The 27,965-nt window shown below is 40.9% G+C and overlaps 1 protein-coding gene across 2 annotated transcripts in view; it reads left to right on the plus strand.

Annotated features, from left to right (window-relative positions):
- Nucleotides 1-27,965, plus strand: part of nbas (NBAS subunit of NRZ tethering complex) — a 239,159-nt gene that overhangs the window by 38,170 nt on the left and 173,024 nt on the right. For both annotated transcript variants that reach the window (XM_072678887.1, XM_072678895.1), the window contains exons 19-21: nucleotides 5,917-5,995; nucleotides 15,302-15,406; nucleotides 15,748-15,884. In XM_072678887.1, coding sequence (XP_072534988.1) covers nucleotides 5,917-5,995; nucleotides 15,302-15,406; nucleotides 15,748-15,884 — 321 coding nt within the window. The remainder of the gene's footprint in view (nucleotides 1-5,916; nucleotides 5,996-15,301; nucleotides 15,407-15,747; nucleotides 15,885-27,965) is intronic.

Here is a 27,965-nt window from a genome sequence, read left to right on the forward strand (position 1 = left end):
GAGAGCGAGGGATGGGAAGAGAGTGAGAGTGAGAGCGAGGGATGGGAAGAGAGTGAGAGTGAGAGCGAGGGATGGGAAGAGAGAGTGAGGGTGAGAGCGAGGGATGGGAAGAGAGCGCGAGAGAGCGAGGGATGGGAAGAGAGCGCGAGAGAGCGAGGGATGGGAAGAGAGCGCGAGAGAGGGAGGGATGGGAAGAGAGCGCGAGAGAGGGAGGGATGGGAAGAGAGCGCGAGAGAGCGAGGGATGGGAAGAGAGCGCGAGAGAGCGAGGGATGGGAAGAGAGCGCGAGAGAGCGATTGATGGGAAGAGAGCGCGAGAGAGCGAGGGATGGAAAGAGAGAGCGCGAGAGAGCGAGGGATGGAAAGAGAGAGCGCGAGAGAGCGAGGGATGGAAAGAGAGAGAGAGTGAGAGCGAGGGATGGGAAGAGAGAGAGAGTGAGAGCGAGGGATGGGAAGAGAGAGAGCGTGAGAGCGAGGGATGGGAAGAGAGAAAGAGAGAGAGAGAGAGAGAGATTAGGGATAGAGGGAAAGAAAGAGGGAGGTATAGACTAGGAGAGAGAAAGATTGAGGAATAAAAGCAGAAAGAAGGAGAACGAGAGATAAAGAAAGGCAGAGAGATGGAGAGGGGCAGATGGAGTGGGTCGGAGGCCAAGAGAGGTGGAGGGTGAAATTAAAGCCTGTTTATAGATTTGTTTGTAATCTGCATTAGAGGTAATTTATGCGGGTGTTGTTTGGTGCCCAAAGCCCCTAATGAACGAGTCTCCTGTGAGTACAAATCACACACACACACAAACAGAGGGTACGGGGGTACAATAGAAAGAGGCTAATGTTGCAAACACCACTAATCAGAGCACTGTTGTTTACAAACAGGACAACATGTCCCATATATTTCTATTCTGCCCATAACACACCCCAAACACTTAACACACACCCTAATGCTCACATCACACAGCCTTATGAACTGGATCTAATCTTCACTTAATTACCGTTTGTTCCCAGCAGTGCTCCCAGCTCTTTCGTCTGTCTGTGTGTATGTGAATGTGTGTTTGTGCAGTGTGTTGGTCTGTGCACTCAATGTTGTACGTTCCAGTATTTCTTTGCAGATTGAACTTTCTTGGAATAGCCTACATTACGTGCATTTAATTCAGTCCATTAGAGTGAGGGAGAGGGAAGAAGAGAGTGGAAGAGAGAGTGCTGGAGGCCTGTGCTTTGACACAGTCTCATCTCCCTTTTTCTTTTTTTTTCTTCTTTTTGGCGCTGCTGTAGCGATTATGTAGTGGAAAACCAAAGGCCGTCATTTTGTTAATTCCTTTTTAACTGCGAGCCCATTACAGCAATGGGGCAATATCGATCAGACTGCTGACTTAGCTTAAAGTGTGTGTGTGTGTGTGTGCGTGCAAGAGATGGGGAGGGGGAGTGCTACTCAGTGAACCAGGCTTTGTTCTCTCACTCAACTAATGCTCAACACGGTGCAATTACCATTAAACTGGCTGTTCAAACTGTGAAACTACAGCTCTTGCCCTGCATTACACACCCGCACTCTCGGCCACTGCTGGATTCCGCCAGCTGGTCATAAACCACCTCAGTGTAAGCATTTTAAAAGCACTGATTATTGAATTTCACTTCCTTTGTAAAGTCCTAATATCTGATGCACACCTCAGTTTTCTCCCCAGCTCCAAACCTAGCAGATAGGACTCCCCCTGATCGCATGATGCCACCAGTGCTGAAAGGGTAAAAGCTAGCATGTGCTTCCTCCAAGTCACATTAAGTCAGCCAAACACATCAGAGTTCTGTTGCATCAGCTAACTGATGCCCCTACTGGCTAGCATTGGGATCAAACCGCCAATCATGCACACCTGGCTAAGCCTTAGGTTGCTCCATAAACATTGTTAACACCTGAAATAACACCCTCCTAGACCTACGTGCCTTTGCAAAGGATATGCTCTCAGTAAACTAACGTTCACATAAAGTTACATTTTTGTCACGCTTAAAATATATACATATATGGATATTAATATGTAGGTAAAATAAAGTTTTGAAGGGGGAGAGAGTGGAACAGGCGGAAAGAAATTGTGGCAAAGGAGACCTGAGGACACGAGAAGGACAGTATGGATGAATAAGCTCACTGAGGTAGGAAGGGGCAAGACCATATAGGGATTTGAAGGTCGTCAGAGGGATTTTCTACTTAATATGGGAGGCAGTTGGCAGCCAGTGCAGTCGCTGGAGTGGAGGACAGGTGTAATGTGTGCAGGGCGTATGGTAAGTGAAAGTGACAATGTGAATCTGACCGTTGCGTCAGTAGGATGAAAAGAGCAGTAGAAATGTCCCGAAATGACTTCTTTTTACTTTGACTTCCATTGAAGGTTACTGTGAATGCAGCAGTTTTCAGCCTGGTTCACACCAGAAGCTACACAACATTTACATTTATGGCATTTAGCTGATGCTTCTTCCAGGGTTACTCATATTACAGAGGATGGCCAATGTAGTATATAGTCACCCAGACTAGGAATCGAACCCACCCACCTAACCACCCAACCATTTTGACATCCAGCACGATGCACAAAAAGCAGTTTCTGTTTGTATAAATACAATAAGAGCAATACATATCTATATTGTCTTTGGTAAGACTGTCTTATAAAAACTCCTTCTTAGGAGCCTATTGGTCATTTGGAGCCAGATGGATCCGCCTAAGCAGGCTGCGTGGTGACCTCACTGGAAAGGCCGAAACGTGCTCTTCACAGAAATGAATTAAAATGTATAATAACTAAAAACAAACTAGAATTGACCATTGGAAACAAGCTCCTCTATGCTAACAGCAAGGGTCCTTCACTTTGGAACAGGCTTCTGTGACCCAGCAGCCAAGAAAGGCAGCCTTCCTTCCTGATAAACACATACTTATGGCACCTGTAGCTGTAGATACAGCTCTCTGCACATTTTCTCTTTTGGAGATTGATTAGCCTTATATCATCTGTGTTTGTGTAATATTATGAGATCGGGCTTCAAGCCTAAACCAGCACATTTGTCAATAATTTGACTGGTTAGCTTTTCCGGGTCAGGCTATCGGTGGACTTCTATGTGGTTTTGATATATAGCTGGTCATGTTTATAGGACCAGATTGTACATTTAGCAAGAATGCTGGATGTTTTACCCTTTCTGCCTAGAAACTGGTAGAATGCTTTTTGCATGCTGCATAAAATAGCACCTTACAGGTATGTGAGCGCTGTGGTGCCATGTGACGCACAGGTATTGGTGTGAAGGGCTACATTGATTAATATGGGAGCGTGTTGCTGCATCTGGTGTGAAATGGCTTTTAACTGTGACTATCTTTCAGGACCGTGCAGCTGCTACCGCTCTCAGTCTCTTAATAATAACTGACTGAAACCTGGTTAGCCTTCAGTGATGTACAGAGGACCTCCCTCCCCCCCCCCTTCCCCACATCTACACCCCAAAATTGATGGCACCCAATTTACTGAGACCGGTAAAACGTGGAGAGTTTCCTCCGTCGCTTCCTAATTATGTTAGTGGTTAATTAGACACGTTGGGCCTTCTGTTCAGGCCATCTGAAGTGAATAGACCAATGAGAGAGCTTGACTGTGTATCTGCTGAGATACCACAGGAGTAAAAATCTGTGTTAAAAAGTTTTCCTCTGGAGAGTTTTAAGATTGTAACCCTTTTGTTTCCAGCTAAAACCGCCGCTTAGTACTGAAAGAAGAGCAGCACTGCAGCACTTCACATGCCACAAGCCGAGGCACTGAAGATGAATAAAACATGACAGATTAGGACTGATCTAAAGGTGTCTGCATCTGTTAGACGTTACACACTTCCATTACATGCACATACATTGCGGTTTCCGTGGCGATGCAGAGAAAATGAGACGAGATTCTAATACTTAGCAGAATCTACTATGGTCTCTTTCTCTCTCTGACTCACACACACACACACACACACACACGTTCACTGAGGTATTCAGGCAATCAGGCTGTGGTCGCCCCACATTAGCCTGCGTTTGATTTCCTAATCTAAGTCTATAACGACTGACTGCCCTCTCCCTCCCTGATCTTTTATTTCTTTCTTTTCTTTCTCTTCTTTCTCTTATTGTTTCTGCTGCTTTGTCTCATTGTCTCTCTTTCTCCTCTCTCTTCTTCCTTTTCTTTCTTTTATTCTTTTCTTTTCTTTTTTCTTTTCTATTCTTTCTCGTCCTTTTTCTTTTTCTTTCTTAATGTCTGTTTTTTCTTTCTCTTTCTTTTCCTTTCTTAATTTTTTTTTCTATTTAATTTTCTTTCTTTTCTTTTTTCTTTCATTTTTTTCTTTTTTCTTTTAATATTTATTTCCTTTTCTTTTTTGTTCATTTTTCCTTCCTTTCTTTTATTCTTTCCTTTTTTGTTTGTTTTTTCTTTCTCTTTTTTCTTTTTCTTTCTTTTTTATTAGCTTTCTTTTTTTCTTCTTCTTTTTGTCTGTCTTTACTTAATCCAGGCTCAAAACGTTTTTTATATGTCTGTATGAAGATCTCTGTGTGTGTGTGTGTGTGTGTGTGTGTGTGTGTGTGTGTGTGTGTGTGTGTGTGTGTGTGTGTGTGTGTGTGTGTGTGTGTGTGTGTGTCCACACCAGAAGCGCTTTATTCATGCATATCAGAAGCACTGTGTTCATGCATATCAGTGTGCAGCTGTTTGAAGTGAGGTCCTGCTGATTAGCAAGTGATATGAGTGATGGCAGAGGGAAGATGTAATCTGGAGATGGAGGGATAGTGGGGGATTAGGACGAGCGCTGTAGGGCAGCATGATAAACAGAACCCCACAGTAGTGCTAATATCTAGTATATATTGTCAGCACCAGTACACTGAATTTTCCATCATAGTATGTTTACTCATATCCAGGATCTGACAGTTAATTTAAAGTGGTTTAAAATCCATCAAAGATTATTAAAACTTAATGTGGCAAAATGAAAACATGCTGTGTACAGTTCAGTTCATGCCCAGTGCTGCAAAAATCATAATGAACTGAAACAGAATCGTCAGTTTTTGAAAGACAAACCTTTTTAAACAGAATTTTACAACAAATTATTTTGATGTGGCTGGTGTTTAATTACGCTAATCGAGATCTCGGAATCTCAAGAAAAGATTTCTTAGCCGTGATTTCAGCATAATAAGTTGACATTCATTTTGACATTCTTTGACATTCTACATCTTCAGCCAAAAACACAAGAAACTGCGATAAATCAAAATATCAAGAAAAAGCTACATTTCTAACATTCAGCCAAAATTGCAAGACAATTTACTGTTATTTTTACATATTCAGTCCAAAACACAAATGAACTAGTTGGGCATTCATTTGACATTCAGGGAAGATCTTGTGAAAATAAGCTATTATTTTGATGGTCTTTAGAATTGAACAAAAATAGGATTTTTTTTTTTATACATTCAGTTCAAAATATTATGAACATAAGCCAATATTTTGACACATTCTTTTAAAATACTTCAAAGATAGACATTATATTGACATATTAAGTCAGTGAGAACTGTCTCCTATTTCATTACATTCAGTGATGTTTTTGATATAATGCTGGCAGAACTGGATTCCACATTCCATGTTTCCTTGTTTTTTGAACTTACTCCTCTTCTAATAAAATAGTAGGCACCTAGGCTCCACTTGCTCCATTGCTCATGTATTGTGCTTTTTCAGGTTGCTGGTGGTTTTTCTGAGCATGTGAACACACCCCGGTGATCAGTGGGGTTGCTGTAAGGCTGTGTTTGAGTGAAGGTGGCCTGTGGTCTACCCCTGCACTGCTGAGCGGCTGTTTGATTGAGCAAACACAACCTGCGCTTAGGGTGGTTTGTGTGTGATTGCATGGAGAGTTGTGGTTTTCTGATTGCCTGGACATGCCCGGTGGTCCTTCAGTGCCCGTGCTGTTTTCTGTGCAGGTTGACTCTGGAGCAGAAGGAGCTGTGTAGAAGCAGACTGAAGCTGCTCTGTTATCTGGACCGCCTGGCCACATACGAGGTAAGACTGGCCACAGTTCCACTAAAAAACGGATGCAATCAGATGTAGTTCCAATCAAATTTTTAATTCATAATAAAATGAGATTAAAGCAGAGGAAAGTAAGAAGTAAAGTTTTCTTTTGCTCAGATTTAAGGCATGTGATGGTGTGATTTTTAAAAAATTTGCAGTATATCACCTTGCTTAGAGCATCGCAGTGTATCACAATACATTGATTTATATCCCCTGTATCGCAAAGTATCGGCAAGTTCTTGCCAATACGCAACCCTAGTACAGATCCTTTGTTTTTACTACTGTGTTTAGCAGAGGACCCTCTATTATTAGACATTATTCCACAACCTGCAGCAATAAGGAATGGAAACATAACACTTTCAAGTCTGCAGTGTGGGACTATTTAACTCTAAACACTAATTTGTTTGGTTCTACTGCTTTGCCACTGTTTAAGCAGCTTTTACTCCCAATGTCTATTCTATTTTCTGCTGTTTTTGCCCATGCCACCTAAATGATGTGGGTAAATGCACTCCACCACATCTTTGCTCTTGAATTATGTATTGCTAGCAATGAAACTACTGTGGAAACACATAGTAGTGCATTTACAAAACTATAAAATGGTCATTCTTAATAGCCCAAATAATAATTGGGCATAGTGCAGATCTAATAATAAATATGCCATGTTTAGTTCTGATACTGACATTATAGATCAGAATAACATGTTTAATAATAAAATGTTTTTAGTAAAAGACCACAACAAAACAAACTTTTCCTTAAATATCATTTATCATTTATGTATCAAAACATTTACAGGACAGTGCAAGGGCAAATGCTGCCCTACTGAGGTGCTGTTGGTCCCATTGAAGTGCTGTGGGGTTTCAGTAGACATTTACATTTCAATATTCTAAGCTCTGTGGGAACAAGAAGTTACTGGAGTTATGCATTTTGTTGCTGTTATGCAAAAACCATAGAATTTTCAAAGCTTTCAGTAGAAGTCAGTGTGAGAATTCTATTCCATGTCATTTAGGATAATCTCTATTGGTCCATTCATCATGAAATTCTGACCCAACGTAAAATAATTGTTATGAACATGTAATGCCTTATAGGGTTCTCCACACAAATAGTATCTTATCTGTTCTCCCTGATAGTTGTTTGTGTAGCCTCTAATATTTCTATTTCAGTTGACAGGATTGGTTAGAGTTAGACCAATAAGTAAAATAAGTGCAGCAGCAGATGAATTTTAAAGTCAGTAAACAGCCAGTGACATTGGTGATGAGTTTCTTCCATTTGTAAAGTGTTCCATTGGCCAGACTGAGGTCTAAATTTGAAATTCAGCAGCGTCTTCTAAAGGTTCTCTGAAATATCATTTTAATCGGTCTGTGTTGCACTTGAGCAAAATTCTGTTGTAAAAGGTAGTTTATAAAAATTGTGTGGCTTTTAGATAGCAAGGCAGGTCAACCTCGCACCTGAGTAGACTTAAACACATGACTTCAATTACCCTCCTTTTGAAGAGGCTATTATCCTAGAGGTCCCCATACTTTTTTTCATCAGTGACCTTTGTTCAAACCATTTGTTAAATAATGATATGGCAGTATAAAATACTGCGTGTATGTGTGCGCAAGTGTTGCCTGTTAAATGAGGCTCATTTATTATTATGACTAAGATGGAGATTAGATTTTCACATTTTAGGAGCCATTCATGCAGAAGTTCAGATAATTCCAAAGGGTTCACCCACATGAATTGGGCTTTTAAAGGCTAAATATAAGCTTTTTACTGTTTGTTATGGTCTGAAGATGGAAAGGCTAGGTCTTCATACATATGTGGACAGTGACCAGTGGATTTTTTGATGTTTCTATAATTCACAACAGTGGATTTGAGCTGAGGTCATCAAGAAGTGATTAAAGTTTTGACTTTTATTCAAACATGATTGCATTAATTGTTTAGCAATTACAGCCATGTTTTCACGGGCACAAAACGAATTGGACGGCTGGGCTGACTGATGCGCAGTTTCCCTCGTGGCGCCATGACAAAGTAATAGGTTTGGAGTGGATTCGCATGTGTTGGATTTGCATTTGGTAGCTTTTCATGGTGAAGGACTTCAGTAGACTAATAAAACAAAACAAACATATCCGAGTTGCCAAGTCAACAATTGTTACAAAGTAGCACTATTTCTATTTATTTCTTTTTGTAGGTCACATACAAAGACATTGGATGTGTCCAAACCTGTGTATTATTCACAACAGACTGCGCCACAAACGTAGTGCTAAATTTTGTATGCTTTGTGTTTAATGTTGATTATTAATATAGATCTAGTTTCACTGCCCTCTCACTCCCTAAGGATGTGTGGTCTTTAATTTTTAACCAGCTGTTATTCAAGAGTAAAAATTGGTGCCCAAATCTTTAATTTTCCATCTTAAATACTTCCACACTGCACACATTTAGACTTGTCTGTTTGCACAAACAATATTTACATGGTTTGAAGGCAACAGGTTATACTGGAAATGATCCTCTAGGCATGATAGGAGAAAGTGTAAAAAAATAAAATAAGAGAAGAAGAAAATAAAAATGATGAAGAAATAATAATTAATCGAATAAATAAAGTTATTTATGGGTCTTCAAAAAATGACAAAGCTAACATGAAGCAATGCAGACAGTCCAGCCCTACGGCATGCATGCCCCATCCGTGTACGCAGTAGGCTTAAACCAGCTTTAAAAGATTCACAAGAAAAGAAACAATGATTTTAGCCAATTATATCCAAAATCCAATCTGTGGAAGTGTGCCTAGAATGGTTCCCCATTCCCCAGTCCCAATTCTCAGGTTTGGACTGGCACATCCCTACTGAAAGGTCTGAATGCTGGAGCTTTAGGACCTCCTTGACTATAATATGTAGGTGTACTTTCTGGTTCGAACTAACATTTAACATATGTTATAATATACTTCTCTTTGCATACTGTGGACATTGTCAGTACATCCAGATCAGCTACAGGATTCGTTCCAAAATGAGCATTACTAGATAAGTGGATTTAGTGCAAGTGCAGTGTGAAACGCTTAAAACCCATTTATACTCATAGGTTTTCACACAGCCTTTAAAATAGGGGGTTAATCAAGGGTTCTATCATAACTCAATAAACCATTGGAATGTGTAAGTGTTTGTTTTGTGTCTTGTAGATGGTTCTTTAGAGAACCTACCCACAAAAAAAGGTTCTGTATAGCACAGAAAAGAGTTTTTAGTGTTGTCGTAAAGTAAAAACTTTAGTGCTATATGGTACCATTACCGCCTACATTGTAGTCATCGAAATGTGCCACTACTGGCAGTTATTGTCTCTCCAACTTTGGTTTTGGCTGTAAGGGGTCTCAGTCCTAAGGGAGCAATTTCCGAGTGAGGGAGCGACTGTATTATGCACAGTTATGTCCAGGAAACATTTGCAATATTCCATTCCACTGCCATCATGCATATGATAATCCTTTTGTCCTACAGCCTAATTATATAGTCTAGTGCCACACTCAGCTGTTCAGTGCACAAGTGCTCTGAACTGATGGCATCTGCTCAGTTCGTTAACCTGTAAGGATATGCAGGTGTCTGATTCTGTATGTTTAAAATGTATGGCTTGTTTCATTGAACTGAGGAAATTTTAAGTTATTTTCTCATTCAGCAATATGGTGTAATGTAATACTATTTAATATACAATTGAATAAATGTGCTAAATCATCTAATTTATTTGAAATGCATTCATATACATAGGATCATCAGCATTGAATAGCAATGCCGGTGCAGTGTAGAGTGGTGCTACTGCTGATATGTCGCACTAGGAATGGGCAGTAGAGTTGCACATAGTATTGAAAGCTCAGTACATTTTCAGTACATTTTAGGAGTCTAAATATTTTGCCTACCTCTGTGTAACAGCAGATCACTAATATACTACATACACTTATAAGCAAAAGTATTGGGACATTGGCTCATTCACTGTTTCTTCTGAAATCAAGTATTAAAAAGAGTTGATTGGAGTAACTGTCTTTACTGTCCTGGGAAGGCTTTCTGCTTGATTTTAGAGCATTGCCATGAGGAATTGATTGTATTTAGCAAAAAGAAAGCAGCAGAGCCACATTCAGTTAATACTCTTCAACCTGGTAATATGAACATGGCCTAAGATGCTTTCGGAAAACTGGGCCCTAATCATTGTTTTGTAACACTGCGAGTGGGTTTCACAAATGAATGTAAAGAGCAAAGTTTTCATGAAGACTTCCAGACATGTTTATTTTTATTTTTATTTTTTATTTTTATTTTTTCAGTTTGGTTTCTTTTAGTTCTTTGCATGGTCTCTTTACTGGCTTCCTGTAGCTGCTGCCTGCATCAGATTCAAAACCCTGATGCTGGCCTACAAAGCCAAGAAAGGACCAGTCCCTCCATACTTGATGGCAATGGTCAGAAGCCGATCTGCACCAAGAGCCCTTCCAGCTTCAAGTACGGCTCGGCTCGACCCGCCATCGACCCGACAAGCGTCCAGGCTTTTTTCTGTCCTGGCACCAAAGTGGTGGAACGAGCTTCCCCTGGGTGTTCGAACAGCAGAGTCCAACGCTCGCTGTCTTCAAACCCAGACTGAAGACCCACCTCTTCCAAGAGTACTTTGGTCAATAGCAGAGTGGTCACCTTACTGATTTGAGTTTAGTAGTGTCTAAACTTAGATGTATCTTTGAATTATCAGTCTATTCAGACTAGCTGAGGTTTTTCTTGGGTAAATAGCAAAGCACTTTTGTAAGTCTCTCTGGATAAGAGCATCTGCTAAATGCCTTAAATGTAAATGTAAATGCATGATTTTCTATTAGTGTAGACAAGAGTAATGTATATCAACTGGCTTATTTCCTATATCTGTACTTGTGTTTGAGCTGAGAGTGGGCGTGGCTGCAGCAGAAGAGGCCTTTGGTGTATTTTTGGATCAGTTTGTTTAGAAAGCTGGATTTATTTTGGAGGTCAGGCCACTAGAGTGACCCACTGGAACACATTATATAAACTTAATGTTACAAAATTTGTGAAGAAATGAAGAAAACCTTGGTAAAAACCTTTATTTCATTTACATTTATGGCATTTAGCTGAATCCAGAGCAACTTACAAGGTTACTCATATTACAGAGGTGTTGGGAGTCCAAGGTGAGACCAATTGGTGTAGCGCAGCATAGTCACCCAGACCAGGAATCGAACTCCAGTCTTCCATATGGTGTGGTAACTCACTGGCAGGTAGTGATGTTATCTGTTGCACCACACCAACCACCAACTTCAGATGTAAATCAGAGGTAACAGGTTCTTCACACTCTTTTTGTCTATTACAAACTTGGTTCTTTATGAAACCAAAAGTGGTTCTTCTAAAGAATCGCTCAAAGAACCTTTCTTTTTCAGAGCGCACAGTATTTTCCCTGATTGACCTGTCCATGATTATTACGACAACCAGCAGCTGTTAATGCAGAACCATGGAGTACTTGGAGAGGTGCTCTATGACATTGCGACACAATGACCGAACACGCACAGCCATGGTCCTTCATGCAGTAGGAGCAAGTTGGGCTTTGTAAATTGACAGCAGACACCGGACCAATCCAAGTAGACACTCCTTTACTGAAGAGATTGTGATATGGGTGTCAGAAACATCGGCTTGGAGAAACCCCTGCCAAACCACTGTGCTCTGAATGATGATATCTTGCAATCGACTGGCTGTTACAGATGGACGCTGGCTGTGATATGGCAGCAGCTCCTGCAGCAAGAGTGTCTTCTAGCGCTTGTGGAAAAAAAAAAAAAAAAAAAAAAAACACTCCCTGGAATTGCCACTCGAAGAAGATTGTTGGACTAACTGTTCACCACATTTTTATTTATTTATTTATTTATTTTTGCAGTTTTTTTTTGGTTGAGCTTGTTCACTGTAGCTTTCTCACTCTGCATGTTCCCTAGGATTAGCACAAATAACCGCCAATTAAGTAGGTCATGAATGTTCATGTGCTGTACTTTTTTGTTCCTGGCTTTTTCCCTACTGGTCTAACTTAGAAAAAAACTCAGCCAGTTTGCACTGCTTTGAATGCTTTTACTGATTAGTGATCCATAGGGTGAGAGAAAATTCATAGTGCAAGGGTTAATAGGCAAAAAAAATATATATTTTTATTTGTATTTATCTGAACTATACAGGAGATTGTATGTCCAGATTACACATCCACAGTTCAAACTCCGCAGGCTGGATTCGTAGTATTAGTAGTATAATTAAAAGGGCTCTTTTTTCAAGGGTTCTTCTAAGGGCATTGGTTATATACAGAGCCATGAGTACTCTAAGGACAGTTTCAGTAGTTTGAATGGTTCTTCCAATACAAGAAAAAACTGCCAACTTGAGCCTTTTAGGCAGTAGTATGCTATCCTGCTGTGCTTAGTACTTAGCATTTGGGTTGTGTGTTTGAAACACTGCTTCATGTTATAACTGTTAGGGCAGCATTTTGCAAGTATTGGCATTTCTTGCTCTTGAGCTCCCCCTTACAGCTGGAGAGTGGATTTAGTGGCTTTAAGACACGCTTTTCATGTGCATTTTACAAGCCGAGAGGTGCAGAACCGAAATCTAAAGTGAAAGAAGAGTAAGATTACAGGATTTCACATGGAAATGACTCTGGTAAGGCAACATGTGCCCTCATTTTACCAACTAGTACTGGCAAATTGGCCTGGAGACTTCCTCGGTCATTGCAATGTCTGAAAATTCAGTACTCTGTCGGATCCCTGTGCTGTACAGTACTCCACAATGAACAGAGCCCTAACTTTATTGTTCATAATTGGGTAAACATAAGCATGAACACAAGTTCTGGTGTACATCTGGCATGTGTGTGAGAAAAGGGGTTCACAGCTGTAAGAATGCCTTGGTCTTGTTTGTGAACAGCCAGTCATTCTGTTTGAACTCCTGTTATGGTTTAGGTTTGGACTGATGACCCCTAATCAGTGCTGGACACTGTCCATCTGGAGTTGGTTGCACTGTTTGTACATATGTTAAAATGTAAAATGTAATCTTTTATATTCATTCTCAGTTCCGGGTTCAGGTGAGCTCAGATTATGCTAATAACCAGTCTAGTCAGCATTTAACGGTCTACAATTCAGGTATATGGAAGCAGCATTAGGGATGAGGCTCACACTGTATGACTGAAGAAGTGAGTGGGCTCACAGACATGTTGGGATGCTCTGCTAATATTACTTTCACTTCATAGTCCGGCTTTATGGGGCTGTCCTCCCTTTTGGTAGCGTTATAGGAGCAGCTTGTAGAGTAGTCGTCTTGCCTCCTTTTCCTGGAGCGGCTCTGTTCTTCTCGGTCTCTAGAATTCTGGACTCCACAAGCAATGTCTTCACTGGAGCTATGAGTCTGAGCATCATCAGAAGCTCCCAGATGTACTATAGGCACAAAGCCATCTTGGGCCATGCCAGTTCAAAGGAGCATTAGGGCATCAGAAGGTGGCCAGCTGGAATCTAAGGGTTGAAAATGGCTAATCTGCTGCTTATGGACATTTCACATTTTGCGTTCATGTTTCTTCTCTCTTAATATTACAAACAGAAAGAAGTAGTGCACAATTTCATAAATGCTATGGAAAACAAGGAGAAATTATATTATGTAAACCATATGATCATAAAGAGACATGTTCCCTACATGCACTGGGGGCATTAACATATGGTGGGATATGCTAAATTGGATACCATTCAAATGTGACACGCCATTCATCATCTTCCAAGCCAGCATGCCCAGCAGAGGATGGTCCCTGCCGTATTTTGGCACCAAGTAATCCTAAATGGCTGGTGCGGATTGTCCCTGTTGGGCCACCTTGCTTTGCCACTGCAGCCACCATCCAGTTGTCTCAGTTCCTCTTTGTCCTCTTGAGCAAAATCTAAGCTGTCTGGGTTCTCCAATACTCCAGAAACGAGCTTGTGAGAGTGTGCAGGCTTTGCTGGCACTTATTCCTTACAAAATGCAACTCCTCTACAGAGGTCATTTGGGATGTGAAGATGTGTCCGAAAAGAAAAAGGCTCAAGGTCTGAGTGGGCTGAGCGGAGGACGTGTGTGTGACCTCTATCCCTACTGACCTGTCTGGAGTCAGTGGAGGAAGTGGCTGACCTTTATCCTCACTTTCAATCATAATAACATTCTTGAGGAATGGAGTCAGTGGAGGCAGTGGCTGACCTCCGTCCTCACTTTTAGTCACAATAACAACCTTAAGCTACAGAGTCAGTGGAGGAAGTGGCTGACCTTTATCCTCACTTTCAGTCACAATAACAACCTTGAGCTATAGAGTCAGTAGAAGAATTGGCTGAGAGCCTTTATCCTCACTTTCGATTACATTAACATTCTTGAGGTATGGAGTCAGTGGAGGAAGTGGCTGACCTTTATCCTCACTTTCAATCATAATAACACTATCAGGGTCTGGAGTCAGTGGAGGAAGTGGCTGACCTTTATCCTCACTTTCAATCATAACATTCTTGAGGTATGGAGTCAGTGGAGGCAGTGGCTGACCTTTATCCTCACTTTCAATCATAATAACACTATCAGGGTCTGGAGTCAGTGGGTGATCTTTATCCTCACTTTCAATCATAATAACACTATCAGGGTCTGGAGTCAGTGGAGGAAGTGGCTGACCTTTATCCTCACTTTCAATCATAATAACATTCTTGAGGTATGGAGTCAGTGGAGTCAGTGGCTGACCTTCGTCCTCACTTTTAGTCACAATAACCTCAAGCTACAGAGTCAGTGGAGGCAGTGGCTGACCTTTATCATCACTTTTAATTATAATAACATTCTTGAGGTCTGGAGTCCGTGGAGGAATTGTCTAACTTTTATCCTCACTTTTAACGAAGGAGATGAGTGACCTTCGTCCTCTCTCAAAAGGTCTATTAAGACGAGGATCATCATCTTCAATCACAATAATATCCTCATTAAAAAAATAAATAAATAAAAAAGAGCGGTGTCCCTATACTTTTGTCCATACATTGTGAACTGATGCATTGGTCCCCACCTACTTGGAAAACTGTTTTTGACCCCATGGTACATATAGCACCCTGCTCTGTAATAAATTGTATTAAGGCCCCCAGGTGTAATGGATTTTCATGAAGATAGTGGGTGCAGTAAAATGGGGGACATGCTCACGTACATACACATGCCTCATGAAAACATGCACTCAAATGCTGGAGACTTAAAGCACACTGTTGCAAATGTTACAGTTAAAGGTCACGTGTTTATTTAGAGGATATACAGTCAGAACCCTAGTGCTGAACTCTATTTTTCATTTTTCACTCATTCATTCTTTCTTTCTCTCTCCCTGTAGGAGATTCTGGGTGGACCCCATGCTGCAGAGCAGAGATATGACTCTGAGTTTTTCAAGAAGTTCCGCAATCAGAATATAGTTGTGTCAGCAAGAACCTATGCCAGGGTAAACCCCTCTTCTTTGTTCTCTGTCTCTACCCCATGTGTGTGTCTGCCTGCAGCCCTGCAGCGTGAATTATAAGTCACAGTATTGTACTCTCACATGTGTCTGTAAGACCGACATCTCCAGGTGTTGTAAAATATAGATTCCCCTCCATGTAATGGGAATACATTTTTGAGTCTAGATGCCTGAAATATGGGTTATTCAGCAACTAAAATGACTTCTAGTGATTTTCTATGGTAAAAGGGCTGCTTAGGATAATTGCCCACATATATCCTAGTGAGAAAAATATAGGTAAGTTAAATTTATTTATGAATTTATGGATTTATTGAGCTTTCTTCTTTCAGGAGAGTAACGTACAGGCTCTGGACATTCTCTTCACCTATCACGGCGCTGAGCTGCTTCAGCACCGACTCGCCATCCTGTGCAATTTTCCAGAAACCACCTCTCCCCATGAGTACACTGTGCTGCTCCCTGAGGCCTGGTAAGAATCGTGTGCTGGGGTCAAAATATTAGCACCTTTACCCCAAATGTAGTTGACCAGTCAAGACATGTTTGGTGTCTACACCAAAGCTGGATCTGAGACCCTAGTGAGGAAACCAGAAGCGACAGTGGAAAGAAAAGCCTTCCTCAAGACAAGAGGAAGAAACTTATAAAATGGTCAAAAATATAAGTTCAGTCCAGATCAGGAATGCAACTAACGTCTGCCCATTGTAACAGTAAAGCCATACAGCACCACAAACCACATAAGCAAGTCTATTACTTAACGATTCATCGTTCATGACTTGTAATCTGCATTGGACTCGTAGCTCCAGAGCAAAATGAAAGAAACCAACATGTCTTGGCTGATTTGTGGCTGATTTGTTACTGATTGTACTGTTGTTAGGCAGACTTTTCTGTTGATTAATTGCAGCTACCGCAGGAATGTTGTTGTTGCTCCGAGCCAAGCACTGCGAAACATGAACACAATAATCTCTGCCTTCCGTTGAGCACTACGGAGACACCGGTTTATGCTGTTATCTAACAAATGACTGTAAAAAAAAAAAGATAATTTTTTTTCTTGGTGACACAAACTCATTATGGAACTCTGTAGTGTAAAACAATCTCCTTCCAGCTACCAAGGCGAGAAATGCAGGGCCGCTGCACGTTCCGCAGCCCTTACAATTGCACTATTCAAGTTAAGTCCCCTTATACAGCTGCAGCAGCAGCGAGTTGCGTTGGCCGTGATGATGGAAAGCACTTCAGAGTTAAAGTACTGCTCTGAAATCACCTCTCATCAGCTGTCTAATTGAACTCAGCCGTTTTTTACCCCTTAAACAGCCTATGGCCCGCTGAGGGTCCTTCTTGGTCTGAGAAGTTTAATAAATATAGGCCATTGTTGATAGATCACCTTTAGCTTTCTGGTGTAGCTTTAGCTTTAGCTTTACAAAGAGACCCTAGGAAGCATGCTTGAGGCACCAGTGGCAGGGACAAAGACTTTCTCAGGGCGAGAGAAAGAAACCATGACAAGAACCAAGACTCAGAATGAAGCCCATCCTCCTCAGGTTGACACCGGATAGCAAAGCAAGAACAGCATAAAAGCAATAAGAGTAAAGAATGATGAAGTGACTAGTGAATATACAATAATGAACAGCAGATGAAGAAAAGGTTAGAAGGGTAATTTCATGAAATCACTAAATTGGTTTTAATGTCAAGAGATCACTGTTTTTGTCCGCTGTGGCTTTAATGACATTCCCCTACCTCACAACCCATTTGGATATTATCATGCAAATGATTAGTGAAAATTACAGCCCTATTGCACTGAACTTGTAACGAAGAGGAACGTGATGCTGTTGGACATTTCGGGCTAAACTGGTGCTGTGCCCTCTGCTTTTAAGCTTAGACTTTTTAACATCATTACACAACCCCTCTGTGAACATTGCAATAAAAAAATAACTGCATTGCATGCTCATATGGGTCTCACATGGGTGGAACATGCACAAATTAGTTGGGTTCCAGGTGGGCATGGGCTGTGAGTGGGTCTGTGAATACTTTGTTACTGGGACCCAGTTGGACTGCCCCATCTTTACAGCCCACCCTAATTTCACATGGGACCTAGATGGGAGGATACATGCCAGATCCATGGTCCATGTTTAACCCCATACTAGTCCTTTCATCCAAATGTGGGGCCAACATGGAACCCATGGACAAAGCTTTTTGGTTCCCAGTTGGGCTACCCATATGGGCCCCATGTGGACATGTTAGCTGGGCTGTGATGATGTGAACATGTTATGATTGACAGCCCCTGCCCAGGAAGAAAAAAAAAGGGATATTCAAGGACATCGAAAAATGTTCACATTTTCCTTAAGCGAGATAAGGTGAGGTGGTGACATTCAGCATCCTGACCTTGCTAATGTTCTTGTCGCTAAATGTTGTAAAATCTACACATTAATGCTCCTTAATTTGGTAGAAAGCCTTCCCTACTCCAATATCAGCAGGAGAAACATTTTTTCAATTACCCTTGATTTCAGATGTAACCATGAATGAGCAGGTGTCCCAGTACTTTTGTCAATATAGTGTAGATTGACTGAAATAACTGTTTCAGTCGATCTGCATGAATGGAATTACTATGAACGGACAGGAGTGCTTTTATGTTTGCTAATCCAGGCTAGAGGTCTACACAAGGCAGGTTTGCTTATAGGTCCCCAAATTATCCACAAAGTGACTGGCAGGTGGGATCAGATTTGCAGCGCTGGGTCATAGCAGGCAAAAGACCAGTGAGTTTTGTTTCCCTTCACTTCCCAGTGATTTTAAAACTATTGATTAGGGATTTATTCAGTCTTTTAGTCACTACATCGGATGACTAGTGGGCCACCCGTTTACATACACCAAGCTGGTTGGCAAACAGCCAAATTAGGTGTTCATCATTGTACCTTTGATTCTATTAAAGAGCTTATCTTTACAACCAGTGCCTTTCTCAGCCTTAATACAATAGAAAAAAATCCAAGCAACTCAGCCAAAACATTGTGGATCTCCACAAGTCTGATTCCTCTGCAAACAATTGTATGCAAATAAAATAAAAAAAGAAAAGTAGGACAACACAAACACTGCATTGCTTGGGAAGGAGGCACAAATTGTGTCCCAGGGCTTAACAATTTTTTGGTCTGAACAGTTTAAATGAAACCACAGACGACAACAAAGGGAAAAAAAGAGCACTATATTGCCATAACATGAAAAGATTGAAGAACACACTGAGGTTTGCACATCCAAGGAGTGTTCTCTGGTCAGATAGGGAAAAAATGTTTATGATGCCAATGGCTAGAATGCATATAAAAGGGAGAGTAGTAAAAAAGTAGGCTTTTAAATCCAGCTGTGAAGCGTGGGGGTGGCAGCATCATGATATGGGGCTGTTTAACTGGGAATGGCATTGGTGCTCATCAGATACTAGATAGCATAATGAAAATGGAGTATTTAGCAGGGAGTTGGGGGGGCGGGTCCCTGAAGCAATAGCTCAAGGCATTAGCCAGAAAGCTGAAACTTGATTGCAAGTGGGTCTTCAGCAGGACAGTGATCATAAGCACTCCTCCAAAGTAGTGACAGAATGCTTTGAGGACAACAAGGTGACTGCATTGGCATGACCATTACAGTCTTGACCTGAATCTCTTGTTCGAGCAAGGAGAGCAAGGAACCTGACTGCGTTATATTATTTATTATATTATTAGGAAGAATGAGCTACATTTCTTTTATTATTATTATTATTATTATTATTATTATTTGTGTCAGGCAAGTGTTAAATTCGGTCCAAGCCACCAGATACTAATAGAGTGTATGCAAACGTTTGATCCATTGGAAAATCTGATTTTGACACAGTGTAGAGAACAACTGCCAGATTCAGATTTGCCCAGAAGTAAGGTCTCACGCACAGTGTTTCCTGCCAAAAAATGATGAAAGAGTAGTTTGGCTTAGTCTCAGTGAAATGATATTGGATTTTACTTAAACTTGAGTGACAGCATTGGAAATGGTATCTCTGTTGCAGGAGATTGAATCTTAATGGATCAATTGAAGATTTGGACTTCGTAAAAGCACAATTCAGAGACATTTATACTAGCACACACCCTGTTCAATGCACGTAAAGACCATGTTCAGCCTCATTATCTGCTGCTTTCCTGCCCTCTCAGCACATTTGAGAATTGGGCAGATTATTGGGTAATGAGTAAAGGTGGAAAAGAGCTTCATACGTCGCTACTGCCATGATGGAGGGGTGTCAGTAATTATTGTTCAGTATTCAGTTGTTGACACATCACTGCAGCAATCAGTTCTGATGACCTGTAATCCCAAATATGCTCCCAGCATGTCAGTATAAAATCAGTAACATTTCCGTCATCGTTTTTCACATTCCTCCATTATCAATCAATTTGTTGGTTTTTGTGATATTTGGATAATTTTTTATTTACTTATTTGCCTTTGTCATCCAATTTTTTTAAGCCTTTGCAACGACGGGGTGGAAATGTTCCCCCTCTGAAGACGTGCCTGTAGGCCGCGAGGCCTGATTGGGAAGCGAAGGGCAGAGTAGACATTTGGTTGGAATATGTTAAAGCCATTTGCTCCAATGCCAGAGAGCCTCACAGCTCAGAAAGGCTTGTGACGCTGACTCACGGGCTGAGCCGTTGCCAGAGGCAACAGGCAAAGAGGCGTAAGGTGCTTCCAACTCTGTCCGCTGAACTTCCAGCAGCTTTTGCAAGGAATACAAATGGAATCAGTTTTTCAACAACATTTCCCTGCGAATGGTTACGGTTCTGTTAATACTGAAGAAATGATAACAAGAAGACCACGGTTTTACAGAAAAGGTCAGTTCATTACCTCTCTGAGATCATTCTCATACCGACTGCATCTCAATTGATCTCTCTTATTAACCAGATCGTCCAGTTGTTTCTTCTTTATGATCCCATTTTAAGGAAACTCGTAAGATGCTGAGCTGATCATCCCAGGAAGTACTTAAACCAGCTTATCTGGAACCAACAGTCATGTCACACTCAAAATCAGTGAAATCACATTTTCCACCATTCTGATGGTTGTTGTGAACATTACCTGAAGTCGCTGGCAATTGGCTGGTTAGATGTTGCGTGAGTAGGTCTACTCAAGTGTTCCTAATAAATTGCTCAATGACTGTAAATATTACAAACTTGGCCATACATGAGAAGTTGTAGCTTTTTTAATGCAGCAGCTCATCATACCATTATTCTCCAACATGTAGATTTAGTTTTCAGTTTTATGGACCAATCAGGGCTAGAGAGGCATTACCAAAAATTATTTCAGTTATTAAATTATTATATAAAAATAAGCGCTGGACTTTTTTATGTGCTCATATTCAGATGTATAGCTGTTTAACATTGGATGACGAGATAAATTTGGGGAACAAAAAAAACGTTTCTAAGAGTTGTGGTACCCATCACAAGTGGCAATCGTCAGGGACCAAGCACCATGCACGGTTATGGAGCCAATAGAGCAGAAATGATGCTCTGTTTTTTAGATTGGACTTATTTGTAACACCACATTTATTTTACTTTTATTTGTATTAATTAATGTATTTATTTATTTTATTTTTTTTGAGTATTTTTTTACTTATTTTTTTTATCCTTTTTCCCCCCCTTTGACCTGTGTGGCACAGAATATGCAAATTTGTTTGTTGCATGGCAATTACTACTGGTCTTTTGATTGTACTAGGAGGGGCTTGGTTGTTAAATGCTTCTTGAGGGGAAAAAATGCAAGGACAACAGCAACATTAAATATTTCAACTTAAAACTTGTATATATATTTATAAATATTCATAACGTTGTTGTGCATGCTGGCACAATGCTTCCAGTGTGCACCTGAACGGCTCAGCACGTCAGGCCTTGAGTTTAAGCGCCAATTCATCTATGTTCTACATGTGCCGTATCCATCAGCCCACTTCTGAAGCTGCAGGCTCTGACCGGTTTTACGTCGGCCCCTCAGTGCCTACGAAGCTCGTCATCAGCCTCACAGCATTGTGAAGCATCTTTTGCTCACCTACAGAAGCTGGTGGGGTGTGTCTGCCTGTGTGGCATGACAGGGCTGGAGTTTGAACTGAGGACACAAGGCTGACGTTCTAGCTCTTCCTTCAGCTGTGAGGTGTTTAGCATTCTTCTAAGCGAGCGTTTGCTGTTGTTGTGGTGTCAGGCTGTCGGCGGTCCCTTGGGAATTGCCTTGTCTGTGGCAGTGCTGCACTATGGTGGAGCGCTTTGACGCCCGCAAATCCTAGACTTGAAAAGAGACGCGTATAATTGCACCTTCTAAATTTACACCCCAACAATGTGAGAGTGGGCCTGGCGATGCTGCACAGATTGCTACTCCTGCCAAACCCTCCATTTTGCATTTACTCCTCCTTTTCTTTTGTACTGTGGCAGGAGCACATAAACTAGCTGAGGGGATGAAGAGAGGAAGTGTGTGTGTGTGTGTGTGTGTGTGTGTGTGTGTGTGTGTGTGTGTGTGTGTGTATGTGTGTGTGTGTGTGTATGTGTATGTGTATGTGTGTGTGTGTGTGTGTGTAAGTGTGTGTGTGTTTGTGTGTATGCACACAGGAGAAACAAAGGGCAAGCGTATCTGGCTCTCCCCTGCCGTCCCGGTAATGAGGGTGGTGGGAGATTTAGTGTTTTGGGCATGCTGAGTGTAGTGGGCTCTCTCACGTGCGTTCTCTCTCTTTCTTTCTCTCTTTCTCTTGTTTCCTTTCTTTCACCTTCCCTTTTTTGTCCCACCCCCCTTACCAGTCCATTTCTATATATTTCTCTATCTGTGTGTCTTGCCTTCTCTTGCTCGCTTGCTCCCCCTTTCTCTTTTCCTTTCTTTTTTTTCTGTTTTTAATTCTCTCCCCTTTCTCTCATCTCCTTTTCTTTCTTCCCCATCCCCCTCTCTTATTCTCTCCCTAGTATTCTCATTTTCTCCTTTGTTTTTTCACTCTGTTCCTCCTCTTTCTCTCCATTCTCTTCATATCTCTCTCTCTCTCTCTCTCTCTCTCTGCGGGTCAGCCTCCTCTGCAGTGAGCATCCATCACAGCTCAACAGCTGGAGGCCAGTTTCTCCTCAGTCCGACAGGGCTAACAGAGCTGCAGTAGCTTTTCACAGGCAAACCACAGGTCTCTCGCCATCTGCCAGCCTCTGTTCAGTAGAATCACAGCCAAATTAAGTCTTTTGAATGTTGGAATATTTTTCCCTCCCCTTATCAAAGATGTGGCAACACATTTGAGCCAGTGAGGTCACAAAGTGGATGTTTGCACTGATATGCAGAGTCACTTTAGGTCAGGGTAAGTAAGTCAAGCCAACCTTCTGACCAATTCAAGATTCAAGAGTATGTCATGTGCACAGCTGACTCAATGAAATGCTTACTCTGCAGCTCCTCCATTTACTGACATGATCTCATAAAGTTCAGTATAAAAAGAGAAACAGATTAATTATAATAATACAATACTAAATAAGGACACTAAAGCACACTAAAGTAAAGTAAAAGAAAAAGACTAAGTAAAGAAAGTTAAAGAATGCAGTATAGAGTAGAGATGCCTGTGCATGTGTAAAGTGCGATGTGCAAGTACAAAAGTAAACAGTAGTGCTACATCAGTACATCAGTAGCAGCAAAATATGTAGTGGGCTCATATTAAAGGGTGCATGTCCGAGTGGAGGGTGTGTTCACAAGCCCTAACGGCTTGTGGATAGAAACTGTTCGGCAGTCTGGCTCTCCTAGACTTCACGCTCCTGTAGTTTTATGTAAACTATAAAATCGCACACTGACAGAAGGTCCACCAGTTTTGCACTGAAACGGTGAGGTGAATATTGCTCGCAAATAAAGGAAGACATCCTTAGCTAGTTTGTATGGGCTAAGATCCAAAAGATTCCTCTACCAAATACGAAGATACTACTAAATTATGCGGTGCCACTTCTCCAAAGTTACATTACTACAGTTAGCAGTGTGCCGAGCCCGGAGTAGCAATGGTAGAGACGCTGTTCTCCCTATTACAGGTCAGTGGAGCATCAGCATGATTTAGAAGCTGCTAATTTAAGTTAAAAAAGCTACATAAAGTTGTTTTATTTACATTACTATCTTTTTCCCAAAGCCTTCTTCTGCTGTCGGAAAGGACATCTTTAACGTGGTACTTGTTGTAAACCAGTTCATCTTCTACTCACAGAAATGGACATCTTGACCGGAACTGCCTCGACCTTTGCTTGGCAGTGTAAAGTAGCTAGCAAACTAAACTAAAGAATAAACATGTTACGGCTGGTTGGCTATAGGTAAGCTGCCGAACTTTTGCCTTAACCTGAATATGACACTTACTCATTATTGTGTATTTTTGGGTATTTTCTCAACCCCTCCCTCATCCACACTTCCTCTCAGTCTCTCTAGCATCACAGCAAGCTTGACTAGATAGGAAACATGACCAGAATACTTAGTTAGTGTGTGTTTGTGTGTGTGTTTGTGTGTGTGTTTGTGTGTGTGTTTGTGTGTGTGTTTGTGTGTGTGTTTGTGTGTGTGTGTGTGTGTGTGTGTGTGTGTGTGTGTGTGTGTGTGTTTGTGTTTGTGTTTGTGTTTGTGTTTGTGTTTGTGTGTGTGTGTGTGTGTGTGTGTGTGTGTGTGTGTGCGTGCAGGCTTAAAAAGGGAAAAGGTTACTTTGGTGTAACTAAATGTCTGCTAATCAATGAAGACTCCTCTTTTTGCCCAGCATAAAAATAAGTCTCCTCCTTTAATTCTGTACACAGACGATGGATTCCAAAAAGCAAACAAACAAAAACTATATATATATATATATATATAGAATAAAGAGATTAGTGTTTGCTCTGGAGGAATCGCATTCCTTATTGATTTTGGGGGTATAGACAGTACACACTGCAATGTGCACAATAAACAATGGAGCTGGGTTGGTTTTGTCAGTCTGAGAGTAGAACCCACCAGAATGTGTTTATGCACGCCTTCACATAAAATTTTCCGGGTTGGAAAGATTTGCCTCATCGTCATTGCTTTAATTCAGAGCTGTCTGTGATGAACTGCTTGGTCAAAGTTCTGCCCCAGCGTCATTTTTTATTTATTATTTATTTATTTTGGGTCACTGGACAACGTATTGAGGGACGAGACAGCCACTCCCCCCACCCCCATTTTTTACTGGTAGGATTCGAACCGCTGACCTTCCCGTCTCAAGCCCACTTCTCCATTAGGCCAAGGCTCTCAATGGGGTTCATGGAATTTCCAGATACACTTACGCTTTTTGCACTTTGCATCACTTGTCTTGCTGCATGACCCAATTTACCAGCCATTGTCAGACTTCCTTAGAAGTTTATTTTTAGATAAGTCTTACTTCCAGCCACCTCTGGCAATATTAACCCCATTTGCATAGTCCTCTCCATTTGGAGATGATAACTCTCACCTTTGCTTGCTGAAGTTTCATTGCCTTAGAAATGGCTTCTCAACCATTTCTGCAATTATTCATTTTAATAACAGTCTTTCTCATCTCTCTTGAAACATCTAGTGATAACAGCATCGTGGACTGGTTGTAAATACCTTTAACCCACTTTACACTGCTGGAAAGGTTCTGTTTAAGTGATGTTTAGATTCAACAGGGCCGTAATCACGGCTGGGGTTGTGCAACGTGTTTAAACCTATTGTGCGTTTTGGGTTTAATATGTTTAAAGATCCAAAACAACAAATCAACTCTGAGTGTGGTTCATTTGCGCAATAGGAACAGCCGATGATGTATCTGAAGGGCTTTTACTGGTTAGAGTGCTCTTCGGTTCTGTTTTCAGTTCCTATTCTCACTCTTCAATAACAGCCATGAGAGCTTTATTGCATGAGAGAACGTATGTCTTTCTGTGTCTGTTAATCACTTCATTCTCATCGTGCCTGGATGCTGTTTGTTTCGGGTAGTAATAAGTCATATCTTCTGGGGTTGTTGTGTGCCATTTTCAAGCTCAAAGTGTAGAAGTGTTTGGCCCAAAATAGACGTTTTTCGAGGCAGCTTTGTAATGACCACAAATTGCTGCTTTTTGGTGTCTGTGAAATGGGGGTTCTGCCCATTTCTCTCTGGAACAGTGTCAACACGTTGCTGCAAAACACAGATTACATGGTACCCTTGAATGGTGTCTCCTTCATATATAATGATTTCATGGTTTCAGAAGTTTTCAGTGCTTTTTAAGGTGATGTATCTCTGATTCCCTTTTCTCCTTTTGTGTCTCTTTTGTTCTTTTTATTATTTTTTTATTGGTCTCTAGCTAGAATTGAAGCTAGAATTTCATAGCTCCTGCCAGGAAAGTTCAGACTGGGTCTAAAGGTGCTAGCCTTGTATCGCTTGTAGCGCTTAGTCATTTTGGCTTAGACATAAAGAGCAGGATAAGGTGTGTCCCTGCAGAGCTGAATGTCCAAGATAACGTCCTGAAGAAGTGTTTTTTAATAACCCTGAAGGTCATCAGCCTGTTTGACCTCATTCTGTTCCACTGCCCGTGCCACCAGGTTTGGGGAAAAGGTTCAGGCGAGTGCATGTTGGCGCAACCGTTTGGTTTATATTTGTAACTAGAGGAGATATATACTATGTGTGATACCGAAATATATATTTTAATGTTTGATTTTAACATAAGCATTAATACATTGAGCCACACATATCGCTATTTAATTATGAATATTTTTAATAAATACAAAGCCTTTGGCTAATTGATTATCAGAATGCTCTTATCTCTTCATCTAGTAAGATAGGTATATAGATAGATACTTTATTGATAGCCTGTAGCAGTTGCACATTACAGCACAGTAATACAATACAATAATTACAAAATAAATGTAATTATGCAAATGTAAATGTAAACAGTGTCAGTAGTGCCTAGGAGTGCAGAGGTACAGGATGTACAGTATAAGTGTCAATAGTGCAGATAAATAAACCTATGATTAAACATAAGAGACTCAGTCCTCTTCCGGCCCCACTGGGAAGAGTTGAAGGGCCTGATGACTCTCGGGAAAAAAGGATCTCCTGAGTCTGTCAGTAGAGCAGCTTTGTGACCGCACCCTGCCACTGAACTGGCTCCTTTGGTCCGTAATGATGTTATGCAGTGGGTGACCATCATCATCCATGATGGAGAGCATTGTGTGCAGTGTCCGTCTCTCTGCCACCTTAACCAGTTCCAGAGTCCAGTTCCACACCGACCACTGGCCCAGCACGTCTGAGCAGCCTGTCGATCTGCAGTCATATAATAGATGGGTACCACATTATGTTCATCATAGCATGTTTTGAAGTGCCTCATGGACTGAAGTCAAAAAGTAAGTCATGGAAATCACCCCAAGAGAAAAGAGTGATGCTTTGCATCAATGATACTGTGTGTCCTTGTTTATTTATTGAATATTTATTTAGATTCACAACAATCTAAAGCATATTGTTACATTGTGCTGAAATGGGACAAAATGTACTTGGGCTTGAGCAAAATCTGTCCTTGGCAATGCACTCAATTCACTCAGTACCTTTGTATCTGCTGCTGTTCAAAAAATAAGCTGATCTTTCAGTGCCACGTATTCAATTAGTTGGATATGTAATGAATGTGATCTAAGAAACCCAGACATTTTGTGATTTAATAGTGTTTGTGTGACGAACAGCTGCTGTAGAAAATACAGCACATGGGATAAAACAACAATAATAGACTTTTACCTTTGCACTCTCAGCCAACCCATCAGTGCTGTGTCTGTTTTGAATTGTATGAATCCAGGCAGATTTAAGCAAGCGGCTTGCTTTTCAGGTGTCACACACTCGCACATTAAAGGGGCTTTAAAGGAATCTTTAAACAATGCCATAGAAGAACCACTTTTGGTTACATGAAGAACCATGTTTGAGAGGTGACTTCAGAGCACTTCTTTTTAACACAGTGCACATATTAATAGCTAATATTCTTTAGATGATCCAAACAACAATAACAGTAAAATGGAAAAAGACAAAAATGGAAATGCAAGGATTTTGCGTGACCACCACTCTGCAAACTAATGTACTTGTGCACATAGTCTGACAATGTATGAGTTACTAATTAAAGAAAAATGACTGGGAAAAAAAAGTTAATTTTTATTTTATTCTATTTATTTTTTTTATGAAGTGTGAGATTTAGGCAAGCAGTTTGTATGGTGATTACTGGTGGCTAATAGCTTTCATTACTTTAGAGACGGTATCCTTACAGCTCCAATCCAAAATGAAATAAGTGAGCCTTAGGCCCCTTGTGTTGGCTTATCGACTACTTCTGAGGTAAATTGAAAAAAGGCTGTGACTAACAATTTGTCCAAACCATTAGTTTATTCAGCATTTTCAAGATATTCAACTTTCTAGAACATTGTTTTGTCCAAATGCCATTTGTAGAACTGGCTGAATGAAACTCTGAAGTCTTCAGGAAAGTGACCAGTGGACAGGCCTTTAGAATTTCTTCCCAGTAGTTGGAGCTGAATAAATGTTAGTTCATCTAAATTATAGAACTGAGAGAATGGTGGGAGCAGGGTGTGGAAGAAAGTCTGTAGTTCAAGTGTTTCCACAATTATACTTCTTTATTTCACAATGTAGCTTTAAGTCCTG

The sequence above is a fragment of the Salminus brasiliensis genome, chromosome 1 (genome assembly GCF_030463535.1).
Source record: "Salminus brasiliensis chromosome 1, fSalBra1.hap2, whole genome shotgun sequence".
Taxonomy (NCBI): Eukaryota; Metazoa; Chordata; class Actinopteri; order Characiformes; family Bryconidae; genus Salminus; species Salminus brasiliensis.